Source organism: Hypanus sabinus (assembly GCF_030144855.1).
Source record: "Hypanus sabinus isolate sHypSab1 chromosome X1 unlocalized genomic scaffold, sHypSab1.hap1 SUPER_X1_unloc_12, whole genome shotgun sequence".
NCBI classification, from domain to species: domain Eukaryota; kingdom Metazoa; phylum Chordata; class Chondrichthyes; order Myliobatiformes; family Dasyatidae; genus Hypanus; species Hypanus sabinus.
Window position 1 is genome coordinate 75,001 of NW_026778960.1, and position 14,104 is coordinate 89,104.

General features: G+C 50.5%; 1 protein-coding gene across 6 annotated transcripts in view; it reads right to left on the minus strand.

Annotated features, from left to right (window-relative positions):
- Nucleotides 1-14,104, minus strand: part of LOC132385590 (sorting nexin-11-like) — a 218,115-nt gene that overhangs the window by 25,792 nt on the left and 178,219 nt on the right. For 5 of the 6 annotated variants that reach the window (XM_059957761.1, XM_059957760.1, XM_059957759.1 and 2 more), the window contains 3 exons: nt 11,512-11,598; nt 4,085-4,185; nt 723-821 (listed from right to left, as the gene is read on the minus strand). In XM_059957761.1, the coding sequence (XP_059813744.1) occupies nt 723-821; nt 4,085-4,185; nt 11,512-11,598 (287 nt within the window). The remainder of the gene's footprint in view (nt 1-722; nt 822-4,084; nt 4,186-11,511; nt 11,599-14,104) is intronic. The other variant, XM_059957762.1, reaches the window with a different exon arrangement.

Here is a 14,104-nt window from a genome sequence, read left to right on the forward strand (position 1 = left end):
AATAGAGCGGATGTGGAGAGGATGTTTCCTATAGTGGGGGAGTCTAGGACCAGAGGGCACAGATAGAGTGGATGTGGAGAGGATGTTTCCTGTAGTGGGGGAGTCTAGGACCAGAGGACACAGATAGAGTGGATGTGGAGAGGATGTTTCCTATAGTGGGGGAGTCTAGGACCAGAGGGCAAGATAGAGAGGATGTGGAGAGGATGTTTCCTATAGTGGGGAGTCTAGGACCAGAGGACACAGATAGAGTGGATGTGGAGAGGATGTTTCCTACAGTGGGGAGTCTAGGACCAGAGGACACAGATAGAGTGGATGTGGAGAGGATGTTTCCTATAGTGGGGGAGTCTAGGACCAGAGGGCACAGCTTAAGAATAGAGGAGCCTCCAGAACAGAGATGAGGATAAGTATTTTTTTTACACCAGAGGTGGTGAATCTGTGTAATTCATTGCCACAGACAGCCATGGAGGGCTCTCAGTTAGTCAGGGCGTCAAAGGTTACATGAAGAGAGCAGGGGAACAGAAGTTGAGGAGGAGAATAAATCAACCACGATGGAATAGAAGCCAGGGTCAATGGGCTGAATGGCCTAATTCAGCACCTGGTTCTCACAGAAGGCACAAAAGCTTGTATGAGAAGCTGGCGGGTGGTATCCCGGCGACGGATCCGAACCCCACCGCGTCCCAGGAGCGCAGCCGCGCAGGCGAGCACACTTGGGCAGCGCTTACCTCTGCAGGAACTGCTGCAGACCCTGCCGCCTCCTCTCTATGCTTTCAGCGTCACCGACCTGCAGGAACGGCCTCTTCCCCGGCAGCTCCGGGAGAGATCTAGAAACACAGAAGCAAAGGGAAAATTCAGCGCGCACCGGAGGAGAATGCAATGATGAGACGTGGAGCATTCAGCCCATCAGCTCTGCTGTTCCATCATGGCTGATTTATCATCCCTCTCAACCCCTTCCTTCTGCTTTCTCCCTGTAACCTTTAACAACCTGACTAATCAGGAACCTATCAACCTCCACTTTAAATGCACCCAGTTCATGTTTCGTTGTAGGCATGACAAACAAAGCTAATCTTTAATCTTTGTCAGAGTTTCTGTGAGACGGATCAAAAGCCTCCCCAGTCCTACACACCAATCCTGGATTTTTGTTGGAGAATCGGGTTGGGGGGATGAAAGGGTTAACATGAGGAGCGTTTGATGGTTCTCAATCTGGAGTTTAGAAGGATAAGGGGGAGAGGAACCTATTGGATATATAGCAGGATGTCCATTGGTGGGAGAGTCTAGGACCAGAGGACACAGATAGAGTGGATGTGGAGAGGATGGTTCCTATAGTGGGGGAGTCCAGGACCAGAGGACACAGATAGAGTGGATGTGGAGAGGGTGTTTCCTATAGTGGGGGAGTCTAGGACCAGAGGACACAGATAGAGTGGATGTGGAGAGGATGTTTCCTATAGTGGGGGAGTCTAGGACCAGAGGACACAGATAGAGTGGATGTGGAGAGGATGTTTCCTATAGTGGGGGAGTCTAGGACCAGAGGACACAGATAGAGTGGATGTGGAGAGGATGTTTCCTATAGTGGGGGAGTCTAGGACCAGAGGACACAGATAGAGTGGATGTGGAGAGGATGTTTCCTATAGTGGGGGAGTCTAGGACCAGAGGCCACAGATAGAGTGGATGTGGAGAGGATGGATCCTATAGTGGGGGAGTCTAGGACCAGAGGACATAGATAGAGTGGATGTGGAGAGGGTTTTTCCTGTAATGCAGGAGTCTAGGACCAGAGGGCACAGCCTCAGAATAGAAGGACGTCCCTTTAGAACAGAGATGAAGAGGAATTTCTTTAGCCAGAGGGTGGTGAATCTGTGGAATTCATTGCCACAGATGGCTGTGGAGGCAAAGTCATCGGATATACTTAAAGCTGAGGTTGATAGATTCTTGATTAGTCCAGGCGTCAAAGGTTACGGGGAGAAGGCGAGAGAATGGGGTTGAGAGGGACAGGAAATCAGCCACGATTGACTGACAGATTGGCCAAATTGCCTAAATTCTGTACCTGTGTATTATGATCTGGTTCTTGCGATGGGTAACTGGGGAGAGGTGATTGGGGTCCAAGGGTCCGTGGGATTCCAGCACTGGGGCTGTGATCTGTGGCTGCCCCCGGCCTGGGCAAAGCCACGGGCTTAGGTCCGTCAGCACAAGAGATTTGGCAGATGCCGGATATCTAGAGCAACACACAGTGCTAGAGGGACTCAGCAGGTCAGGCAGCATCTGAGTGCCTCCGTTGGTCAGGGCCGAACATGGATGTTGCATCCCAGCTGTCCGGATACACAAGCCAGGGCAGTACGATATGGAGAGTGAGCTGTTGCCCGTGTAGCGGGCTCCCCCTCTCCACACAGCTGATGAACCCAAAGGAACGGCAGAGACCGATACAGTCTGGCGCCAGGAGTTGCCGGTCAGCGTTGAACTCAACATAGTTTTGCCTCAGGGACTCCAGGTCTAGACTTTTCCCCTCGGGGTTCACTCCCGAAGCCTTCCCCCGTGAGCGGGTACAGACACAAGGCAGCGGGAGGTTTGAGATCGGAGTTTTCCTCCACCTAGACGAGTTGCCAATGAGCCCCATCTGCCCGAAGCAACTGGTTTTAAGGTGTCAGAGACCCACCTTTGCCCCTTCTCCAGTTGACGTTTCGGGTCGAGACCCTTCATCAGGGCTTCCGACGTCTGCCAATGTCCCCAGGCCCAGTGTGGAAACCCACACTGCCGAATTAAATTCGTGGCTCAGCCGGAGGCTCTGCTTTGCCCCCCGACACCCGAGCACGTCGGCCAAGCTGGCCACCCGTACGGTACTGACCGAAGGGAGGCAGTGCCTTGAATATGTGGTCTTCAGGTAGGCGGGCAAGCCGAGGAACCGCCTGCTGCCGCGACGGACTCAGCAAAGCCACTGACCCTGTCATTGAAGCCTGCACCCGAACCTCCTCCAGCTGGTCGGCTTCCCCAGAGGACGGCGGGCCGATCGATGCCTTTGGTCTGAGAGTCCGGGAGAAGGAATAGAGGTTGGTGGTTGGGTATCGGCGAGTCTAAGACTGGGAGTGAGGAGTGGCCTATCTTGGATCGGAGGCTTGCGTGCGTGTGTGCGTGGGTTGTGTAAGGGGCTTGAATTTCCATTGCACTATTTTGTCATTACTGTTGCTTTGCCCTCCTCCTTCTATTAAAAATATAACGCCCTGGGAAAGGGTTCACTGTTAATGTAGTGGCTTCGCTGTAGCAGCAGTGTGCTTGGGTCCTGACCGGAGATGACAGGGGTTTCGGAACGCGAGGCGTCCAGCGAGGGGAGGGCTCTTCGTTCTTCTGCGCCTGAGAGCGAGGGATCCGCGGGCTCTTTGTTCAGCGGAAGAGGAAGAGAGAAGGTGCCAGAACGGGGAAGTCGTAGATTGCAGGACGGAACGGGGTCCAGCGTCGGCAACAACCGGTAGGAAACCGACGGAGAACGAACGGATGAGAAAACCGTGAGCCCCAACTTCGCACAATAAACGTTCCATGAGAACGGGCCCTTCCTCTTTTTTTGTTTTCTTTACTAACCGTAGAGTCAAATTAAGAATTACAAAGCTCAGTCATTTAATTGCAAATGGTGAACTGTTGGTTATTTTGTAGTACTGAGGAAACACATCACATAGCATCCACCCGAACAAGATTTCTCAAGTTTGGCCAAGTTAATCAGCTGGAGGCTGATTAACGCCGCTGGTCGAACCTGATGGTTACACATGAAATGCAGCACCGTGCATTGGCGCATATATATAGATGCTGCACACAGTACTGTAGTAATTATTTTCACTAAATTTTCACGATATTAAGCCTGAACTTGATTCAGTTCTGTTGAACATCGCGGGCATGCTATGTTGGCGCCGGAACGCGCGACGGCACTTGCGGGCTGCCCCTCAGCTCACCCTTGGCCGTGCCGGCCGCTGAAGTGAACGGCAGGCCTCCACCGCCCGTTTCGATGACGTGGAATGCGCAAACCCACCCACCCCCCCCCGATCGGATCCCAATGCAAGCGCCCCAGAATCAAGTGTCGGACGGGAGTCGCGTTCCGTGCCATACTTACACGAGCCCGGCGTTCTTCTGCAGCCGGCGCCTCAGCCACTCGAACTCCCGATAGCGTCTCCGCACGCAGGAGGTCTTCACCGTGAATGCCTTGCTGTTTGTCTGAAAGAGTATGACAAAGGGACGGTCAGTTAATCGAGCTCCCGATAGCGTCTCCGCACACGGGAGGTCTTCACCGTGAATGCCTTGCTGTTTGTCTGAAAGAGTATGACAAAGGGACGGTCAGCCACTCGAACTCCCGATAGCGTCTCCGCACACGGGAGTATGTTCGTTGGTGGGGATCCTGTAACCCACTATAACATCACAGGCCATTCGTCCCATTACAGCTATGCTGTACTTTCAGAGATATCCAATCAGACTCACTTACTGAACTTGCAAGTTACCAGAATAAAAAATTCCCCAGCAGCAATTTAGAACCTGGAACAGTACAGCACAGGAACAGAACCAATTAAATTATCAAATTACCAACTAAACTGATCCCTTCTGTCTACACGATGTCCATATCCTTCCATTTCCCTCACATTCACGTGCCTATCTAAACACCTCTTAAAAGTCCCTAATGTTCTGGCCTCTACCACCAGCCCAGGCAGTGCATTCCGGCACCCACCACTCTCTTGAGTAAAACAAAACTTGCCCCTGACATCTCCTTTGCACTCAACCTCCAATGCACGCCCTCTAGTATTAGACTCTTCAAACCTATTTCCCGCCCACTCTGTCTATGTCTCTCATAAGCTCGTCCGATCACAACCCCATCAGATCTTCTCCCCCCACCCCCCCAGTCCCTGCCACTCCAACTAATGCCACTCGCCTCTGAAAGTTCTTACTGAATCCAGGGCGGCAGGCACAAAATGGTGGAGGAACTCGGCAGATCGGGTTGCCCACCCCACCTTTTTATTCTGGCATCTTCTCTTATCCTTTCCAGTCCTGAGAAAGGGTACTTGGCCAGAAACGTCAACTGTTTGTTCATCTCCCCTGATGCTGCCTGACCTGCTGAGCTCCTCCAGACATTCCTGTCTGCTACTTTGAGCGACAGTTACGAGGGGTGATTGATAAGTTTGTGGCCTAAGGTAGAAGGAGTTGATTTTAGAAAACCTAGCACATTTATTTTTCAACATAGTCTCCTCCTACATTTACACACTTAGTCCAGCGGTCGTGGAGCATATGGATCTTGGACCTCCAGAAAGTGTCCACAGCAGGGGTGATTGATAAGATTGATAAGTTTGTAGGAGATGAGTTATACAGCTCTCGTTACATGCACATACAGTTCAACTCATACGTTCGGATGCTGTTCATAGACTTCAGTTCAGCATTCAACACAATCATCCCTCAGAAACTGATTGGAAAGCTGAGCCTACTGGGGCTGAACACCTCCCTCTGCAACTGGATCCTAGACTTCCTGACTGGGAGACCTCAGACAGTCTGGATCAGAAGCAGCATCTCCAACACCATCACACTGAGCACGGGGGCCCCCCAGGGCTGTGTGCTCAGTCCACTGCTGTTCACTCTGCTGACCCACGACTGTGCTGCAACACACAGCTCGAACCACATCATCAAGTTCGCCGATGACACGACCATGGTGGGTCTCATCAGCAAGAACGACGAGTCAGCTTACAGAGAGGAGGTACAGCGGCTAACAGACTGGTGCAGAGCCAACAACCTGTCTCTGAATCTGAACAAAACAAAAGAGATGGTTGTTGACTTCAGGAGGGCATGGAGCGACCACTCCCCGCTGAACATCGATGGCTCCTCGGTAGAGATTGTTAAGACCACCAAATTTCTTGGTGTTCACCTGACGGAGAATCTCACCTGGTCCCTCAACACCAGCTCCATAGCAAAGAAAGCCCAGCAGCGTCTCTACTTTCTGCGAAGGCTGAGGAAAGTCCATCTCCCACCCCCCATCCTCATCACATTCTACAGGGGTTGTATTGAGAGCATCCCGAGCAGCTGCATCACTGCCTGGTTCGGAAATTGCACCATCTCGGATCGCAAGACCCTGCAGCGGATAGTGAGGTCAGCTGAGAAGATCATCAGGGTCTCTCTTCCCGCCCTCACGGACATTTACACCACAGGCTGCATCAGCAAAGGAAACAGCATTATGAAGGACCCCACACACCCCTCATACAAACTCTTCTCCCTCCTGCCGTCTGGGAAAAGGCACCGGAGTATTCGGGCTCTCACGACCAGACTATGTAACAGTTTCTTCCCCCAAGCCATCAGACTCCTCAATACCCGAAGCCTGGACTGACACCTTACTGCCCTACTGTCCTGTTTATTATTTATTGTAATGCCTGCACTGTTTTTGTGCACTTTACGCAGTCCTGTGTCGGTAGCTTTCTCTGTGTTGTTTTTTATTACGTAGTTCAGTCTAGTTTTTGTACTGTGTCATGCAACACCACGGTCCTGAAAAACGTCGTCTCATTTTTACTATGTACTGTACCAGCAGTTAAGCTCAAAGTGACAATAAAAGTGACTTGACTTGAACTCTTTGATTATGCAGGAAGTTTGAAGTTAATAACTCATCTCCTTCTACCTTAGGCCACAAACTTATCAATCACCCCGATGGGTTATTAACTTCAAACTTTCTGCATAATCACAAAGAGTTGAACTGCACGTGCCTGTAACGAGAGCTGTATAACTCATCTCCTTCTACAAACTTATCAATCACCCCTGCTGTGGACACTTTCTGGATGTCCGAGATCCGTATGCTCCACGACCACTGGACTGAGTGTGTAAATGTAGGAGGGGACTATGTTGAAAAATAAATGTGCTAGGTTTTCTAAAATTGACTCCTTCTACCTTAAGCCACAAACTTATCAGGCACCCCTCGTAAATTTCAACTTGATGTATGTACTTCGATAATAAGTTTACTCTGACCTTAAGGCTGATTCTGAGTTTGGTGACGGGGGGGGGGGGGCGGGGGGGGACCTCCCTCGGCAAGTTACACACTGGGAGTGAAATAAAACTACACTGACATAGGTCTCCATAGATGCTGACTGACCTGCTGAGTTCCTCCAGCATTTTGTGTGTGTGTGTTCCCACAGTGAACAGTGGAGATTCTGAAAGTCAGACAGCATCTATGGTGACAGAAATGATTCAGGTTAACCGCACCGAGAGTGACGAAATTTCATCAAAGCCCTGGTTTCTCTTCCCCACGGATGCTGCTTGGCCTGCTGAGTATCCACGGCCTCCTCCACTGTCGTGATGAGGCCACACTCAGGTTGGACGATACCGTCTGGGTAACCTCCAACCTGATGGCATTAACATCGATTTCTCGAACTTCCAGTAATGCCCCTCCTCACCATTTCCCACCCCCTTCTTCCTCTCTCACCTTATTTCCTCGCCCACCCACTGGTGTTCCACCCGCTGTTTCTTTCTCCCGTGGCCTTCTCTCTCTTTCACCAATTTCTCAGCTCTTTACTTCATCCCTCCCCCTCCCAGTTTCACCTGTCACCTTGTCTTTCTCTCTTCCCTTCCCTCACCTTCCAAATCTACTCCTCATCTTTTTTTACCTCCGGTCCTGCCGAAGGGTCTCGGACCGAAACGTCGACTGTGCTTTTTCCCATAGATGCTGCCTGGCCTGCTGAGCTCCTCCAGCATTTTGTGCGTGTCTGTGTGTATGTTGCTTTAAGCGTATTCTGTACTTCTAGCTCAAATTCATCTATCAGTCACCATACACATGTACACACATCGATCCTCTGGAGCCAAGGAGCAAAGCGAGGCCTCACAGGGCACGTATACCAGATCCCTTCCTCTCCAGTCCCCTTGCCTTTCCCACCCACCTGGCTTCACCTACTGCCTTCCAGCTACCCTCATTCCCCTCCCTCCGCCAACCTTTCCATCCTGACATCTCGGCCCTTTCCTTTCCAGCCCCGGTGAAGGGTCTCAGCCCAGCTGAGGGGCGCCTGAATCGGCTGCTGGGCTCACTAGTGCCACCTTCACTCTTTGTTTACTTCTATCACTTGCACGATTTGTTCTTTTTTTTCCTCTCTGCACATTGGGTGCTTAACAATCTTTTTTTAAAATGAGTTCTCTTGGGTCTCATTGGTTTGTCGCTGCCTGTAAGGAGACGAATCTCCAGGTTGTATATGGTATACATAACTTTGATAATAAATGTACACCCTACCCTCGTTATATGCGGGGGATGCGTTCCTCACCGTTGGCGCATAGTATGGAAAACGCATAATGTGAATAACTATTTAAATGGAGAAAACGGGGATGCGTTCTGGAGAGCTTCCTAAATATATTTTATCTGTACAGTCTGCCCTCTTTATCCGCAAGGGATTGGTTCCGGGACCCCTTGCGGATACCAAATAACACGGATGCTCATGTCCCTTATTCAACCTGTCTCAATGCGGTGGATCTTAGGACCCAGCGGAACCCCAGACCTTATTCAACCTGACTCAGTGCGGTGGATCTTAGGACCCAGCGGAACCCCGGACCTTATTCAACCTGACTCAGTGCGGTGGATCTTAGGACCCAGCGGAACCCCGGACCTTATTCAACCTGCCTCAGTGCGGTGGATCTTAGGACCCAGCGGAACCCCGGACCTTATTCAACCTGCCTCAGTGCGGTGGACATTAGGACCCAGCGGAACCCCGGACCTTATTCAACCTGTCTCAGTGCGGTGGATCTTAGGACCCAGCGGAACCCCGGACCTTATTCAACCTGCCTCAGTGCGGTGGATCTTAGGACCCAGCGGAACCCCGGACCTTATTCAACCTGCCTCAGTGCGGTGGATCTTAGGACCCAGCGGAACCCTGGACCTTATTCAACCTGTCTCAGTGCGGTGGATCTTAGGACCCAGCGGAACCCCGGACCTTATTCAACCTGCCTCAGTGCGGTGGATCTTAGGACCCAGCGGAACCCCAGACCTTATTCAACCTGCCTCAGTGCGGTGGATCTTAGGACCCAGCGGAACCCCGGACCTTATTCAACCTGCCTCAGTGCGGTGGATCTTAGGACCCAGCGGAACCCCGGACCTTATTCAACCTGACTCAGTGCGGTGGATCTTAGGACCCAGCGGAATCCCAGACCTTATTTAACCTGTCTCAGTGCGGTGGACATTAGGACCCGGCACTGAGAATCCGCAGTGTTTCTAATCACGATTGAAAATAAAGTGGAAATGATAAAGCGATCGGAAAAAGGTGGAACGCCATCGATCACTGGAAAAGCGTTAGGCTACTTTCGGTCAACGATCGGAACAATTTTAAAGGATAAAGTGAGAAAGGCCCTGCCCCGATGAAAGCTACAATTATTACTAAGCAACGCAGTGGTTTAATTATTGGGTTTTGGGTTTTTGATCCTCCACATCAACCCGGCATGGATGGAGAGCGCACTCGGGGGCAATCTGTCACTGGATCGAACTCGAGAACTTCCATTCCCGAGCACAGCACTTAAACATACGTTCTTAAGTGTTTTATATGCACAGAAAGGTAAAATATATACTATATACTAAGACAAACGTTTGACTAACTGACGCTAAATAATACCGGATGTACCTGTTCCGACTTACTTAGTAAGAGAACTACCGATTTTTTTCGATCCCGATCCACAATTACCTATGCACATCCTCCCTTACGCTTTAAATCATCTCTAAATTCTATGTAAAAATAGTTGTTATCCTGCATTATTTAGGGAATAATGACAAGAAAAAAAGTCTGTACATGCTCAAACAACGAGCGCTGGAAGAGCACTTCCGGGTTTTCTCGATTCGCGGCTGGTTGAATCCGCGCATGCGGAACTCGCGGATAAGGAGGGCCGACTGTAACTTATTCACATTTTTCATACCAATACAACACAAAAGCAGTAGCACAAGGCAACATTCGTATTATATTCCGGCATTGGAACACGTAAGCACAGTCAACCTATCCTCTGCTGCCTTGAAACCTGATGCAGTATTTTCGTCCTTACTTATGTAAGTGCATTTCAGCATACGCTTCCAAGAAAGCCCGGTCTCGTCTGCGTTAAACACCTGCTTTGGTGTGGTGCCTAACTCAGCTATCATAGCCCGCAACTGCACAGGGCAGCGTTCAGCAGCTTCGTGGTCAGCACTAGCCTGCTCACCGTGCACAGCTAAGTAGTGAAGCCTGTGATGATTAACAAACTTAGAAAACCATCCCATCCTTGCATTAAAGCTAACAGTATCTCTTGACACTTCCTCGCTAGCCTCTGAACAAAGGCGACCGTAAATTTCCAAAGCTTTCACACGAAGACGATCGGAACTGAGTGTTGCTCAATGCACAAACTCAACATTTTCTCCATTTTTGTCATAATCGGGTTACGCACTCTGATAACAATCTTTAAAGACATTTGAATCAATCACTTCACTTCTTATTTTCTCAGCATTTTTCTTTATATTTCTGATCATGGACTCACCCAGGCCCAAGTAACGTGCCAGAGCTGTGTTACCTTCACCTGATGCCGCCCTGTTTATAATTTCCAACTCTTTTTCAAGTGTTAAAGCCGTTCTCCACCGCTTGGCTGATGGGCCAGGACTTGACATAGAACGCTTAGGAGGCATACTTAAATATTTCAAGCACAAAATCAGTGCACCGTAGGTAATGACAGCAAAGTTTAAGAGCGCAAGATCGCACATCCACACGCTGCCAAAACCAAAGTGAGATCGGCATGACTCGTATTGGTGGGAAGGCGGTGCTTCTAGTCCAAACAGCCTCGCATAAATGTGAGCTTTGGATGCATAGAAGGAGAAGATGGTAGAAATAGGGTCGACACGTAACTGTGAATCCGCATTGTTGGATTATTGTGTGCAGTTTTGGGAAGCTTATTTTAGAAATGATATGCTGGAGAGGGTTCAGGGAAGATTCATGAGAACAATTCCAGGAATGAAAGGGTTACCGTGTGAGGAACGTCTGGCAGCTCTTGGGCTGTATTCCCTGGAGTTCAGCAGAATGAGGGGGGAATCTCATAGAAACATTCCGAATGTTATAAGGCCTGAACGGATTACTTCCCATGGTAGGGGATTCTAGGACAAGAGGGCACTACTTCAGGATTGAAAGAGGCCCTTTTAGAATTGAGATGCGGAGAAGTTACTTTAGTCAGAGGGTGGTAAATCTGTGGAATTTGTTGCCACAAGAGGCTGTGGAGGCCAAGTCATTGGGTGCATTTAAGGCGGAGATGGATAGGTTCCTGATTAGCCAGGGCATCAGAGGGTATGTGGAGTAGGCAAGGGTGTGGGGATGACTGGAAGAATTGGATTAGCCCATGTTTGAATGCTGGATCAGACTCGATGGGCTGAATGGCCTATTTCTGCTCCTAAGTCTTATGGTCTTACACTACAATATCCCACTGCCACAAAGACAACAGATTTCACGACGCATGCCGTTGATGTTAATCCTGGTTCTGACATTGAGAAGTGCAGGAGGAGTGTTACTTTATCAGTTGGGAGAGAGCAACGATGTCTACACTTACATAGAGGAATATTTTATAATCGATATAGGGGGCCCAAGAGCCTGGATCTTGCACCTGTGGATCCTGCACCCTCACGGTGATGAACTCCTGCAAAAACAAGAGCGTTTCAGTGTTAGGGGCTGAGAAAGGAGAGCAGCTTTACTCAGAGTGGGCCTTGCTGGGAGCTTCTCCACCCTCTGTCCAAATATGGCCGAGCCCGTCACAGGCAAAGCCCTCCCCTGCTGAGCACATCCGGCCTGGGATGGAAGCACCAATACCCAGGAATGGAAAACGGCTACAAAAAGTGGTGGATGAAGCCCAGTGGGAGACCCCACCATCACTGAGCAGGTTTACAAGGGTTGCTACGAGTGGGCAGCATCCATCGTCAGGGGCAGGCTCTCTTCTCACATCTACCATTGAGGCCCCAGGTCCCACACCACCAGGATCAGGAACAGTCATCACCCCCTCAGCCATCAGGAAGGAGGTACAGGAGCTTCAGGACTCACACCCCCAGGTTCAGGAACAGTTATTACCCCTCAACCATCAGGAAGGAGGTACAGGAGCCTCAGGTCCCACACCACCAGATTCAGGAACAGTTATTACCCCTCAACCATCAGGAAGGAGGTACAGGAGCCTCAGGTCCCACACCACCAGGTTCAGGAACAGTTATTACCCCTCAACCATCAGGAAGGAGGTACTGGAGCCTCAGGCCTCACACCCCCAGGTTCAGGAACAGTTATTACCCCTCAACCATCAGGAAGGAGGTACAGGAGCCTCAGGTCCCACACCACCAGGTTCAGGAACAGTTATTACCCCTCAAACATGAGGATCTTGAACCAGAAGGGAAAACTTCAGTCAACTTCACTCACCTCACCCTGCCATTGAACTGTTCTCACAACCCACTCTGAAGGACGCTTCATCTCATGTCAATGTGCTTATTTCTCACCAAATGTCAGCGACAAGGATCACTGCTCTTTGAACAGAAACACGCACAACTAATGCAACTTAAAAACCCTTTGCTCCAAGAAAATCGGTATATGCTGGAAATGGGGGGGGAAGAGAGAGGGGGGAAGAGAGAGGGGGGAAGAGAGAGGGGGGAAGAGAGAGGGGGGAAGAGAGAGGGGGGAAGAGAGAGGGGGGAAGAGAGAGGGGGGAAGAGAGAGGGGGGAAGAGAGAGGGGGAAGAGAGAGGGGGGAAGAGAGAGGGGGAAGAGAGAGGGGGAAGAGAGAGGGGGAAGAGAGAGGGGGGAAGAGAGAGGGGAGAAGAGAGGGGGCAGGGAGGGGGCAGGGAGGGGGGAAGGGAGGGGGAAAGGGGGGGAAGGGAGGGGGAAAGGGGGGGAAGGGGGGAGGGGGGGAAGGGGAGGGGGGGAAGGGGAGGGGGAAGGGAGAGGGGGAAGAGGGGGGAAGAGGGGGGAAGAGGGGGAAGAGGGGGGAAGAGGGGGGAAGAGGGGGGAAGAGGGGGGAAGAGGGGGGGAAGAGGGGGGGAAGAGGGGGGGAAGAGGGGGGAAGAGGGGGGAAGAGGGGGGAAGAGGGGGGGAAAGAGAGGGGGGAGAGAGAGACACACACACACACAGACAGACAGACACACACACACTCAGGCAGCATCGATGGAAAGGAGCAGACAGTCGTCATTTTGGGCCGGGACCCTCCATCAGGTCCAGACAGTGAGGGGAAGTAGTCCTGATCTTGTGCGTATTGCTCCAAGCACAGAGCTGTGTCCAACAGCCGTACAAGTACACATGACTGACACCAGCGAGAAAGTTCTGCAGCTGCCTCTTGTCCTAACTAAGCAGCATAGTGCCCCAAATAATCAAAGGAATCCTTTGCTATTTTCTTGATTACATTTTGACCTTTAAGATTTGCCCCTAATTAACCAATGACCCAATGAACTGGAATCCCTTTATTTAGTATTTTAAAGATTTCTTTCTAGTTACTGTGAATGCCTACAAGAAAATGAATCTCAGGGTTGGATGGAAAAACATAGAAAACATGTTCTACTTTCGGCCCTTCAGCCCACAATGTTGTGCCGACCGTGTAACCTACTCCAGAAACTGCCTAGAATTTCCCTGTCGCATAGACCTCTATTTTTCTAAGCTCCATGTACCTATCTAAAAGTCTCTTAGAAGACCCCATCGTATCTGTCTCTGTCAACACATTCCACACGCCCACCACTCTCTGCGTAAAAAACTTACGCCTGTCATCTCCTCTGTACCTGCTTCCAAGCACCTTAAAACTGTGCCTCCTTGTGGCAGCCATTTCAGCCCTGGGAAAAAGCCTCTGACTATCCACACAATCAATGACTCTCATTATCTTATACACCTCCATCAGGTCACCTCTCAACCTCCATCGCTCCAAGGAGAAAAGGCCGAGTTCACTCGACCTATTCTCATAAGGCATGCTCCCCAATCCAGGCAACATCCTTGTAAATCTCCTCTGCACCCTTTCTACGGCTTCCACATCCTTCCTGTAGTGTGGCGACCAGAACTGAGCACAATACTCCAAGTGGGGTCTGACTAGGGTCCTGTACAGCTGTAACGTTACCTCTCGGCTCCCGAACCCAATCCCACAGAATATGGCGACGTACACATACTTTGACAATAAATCTACTTTGAACT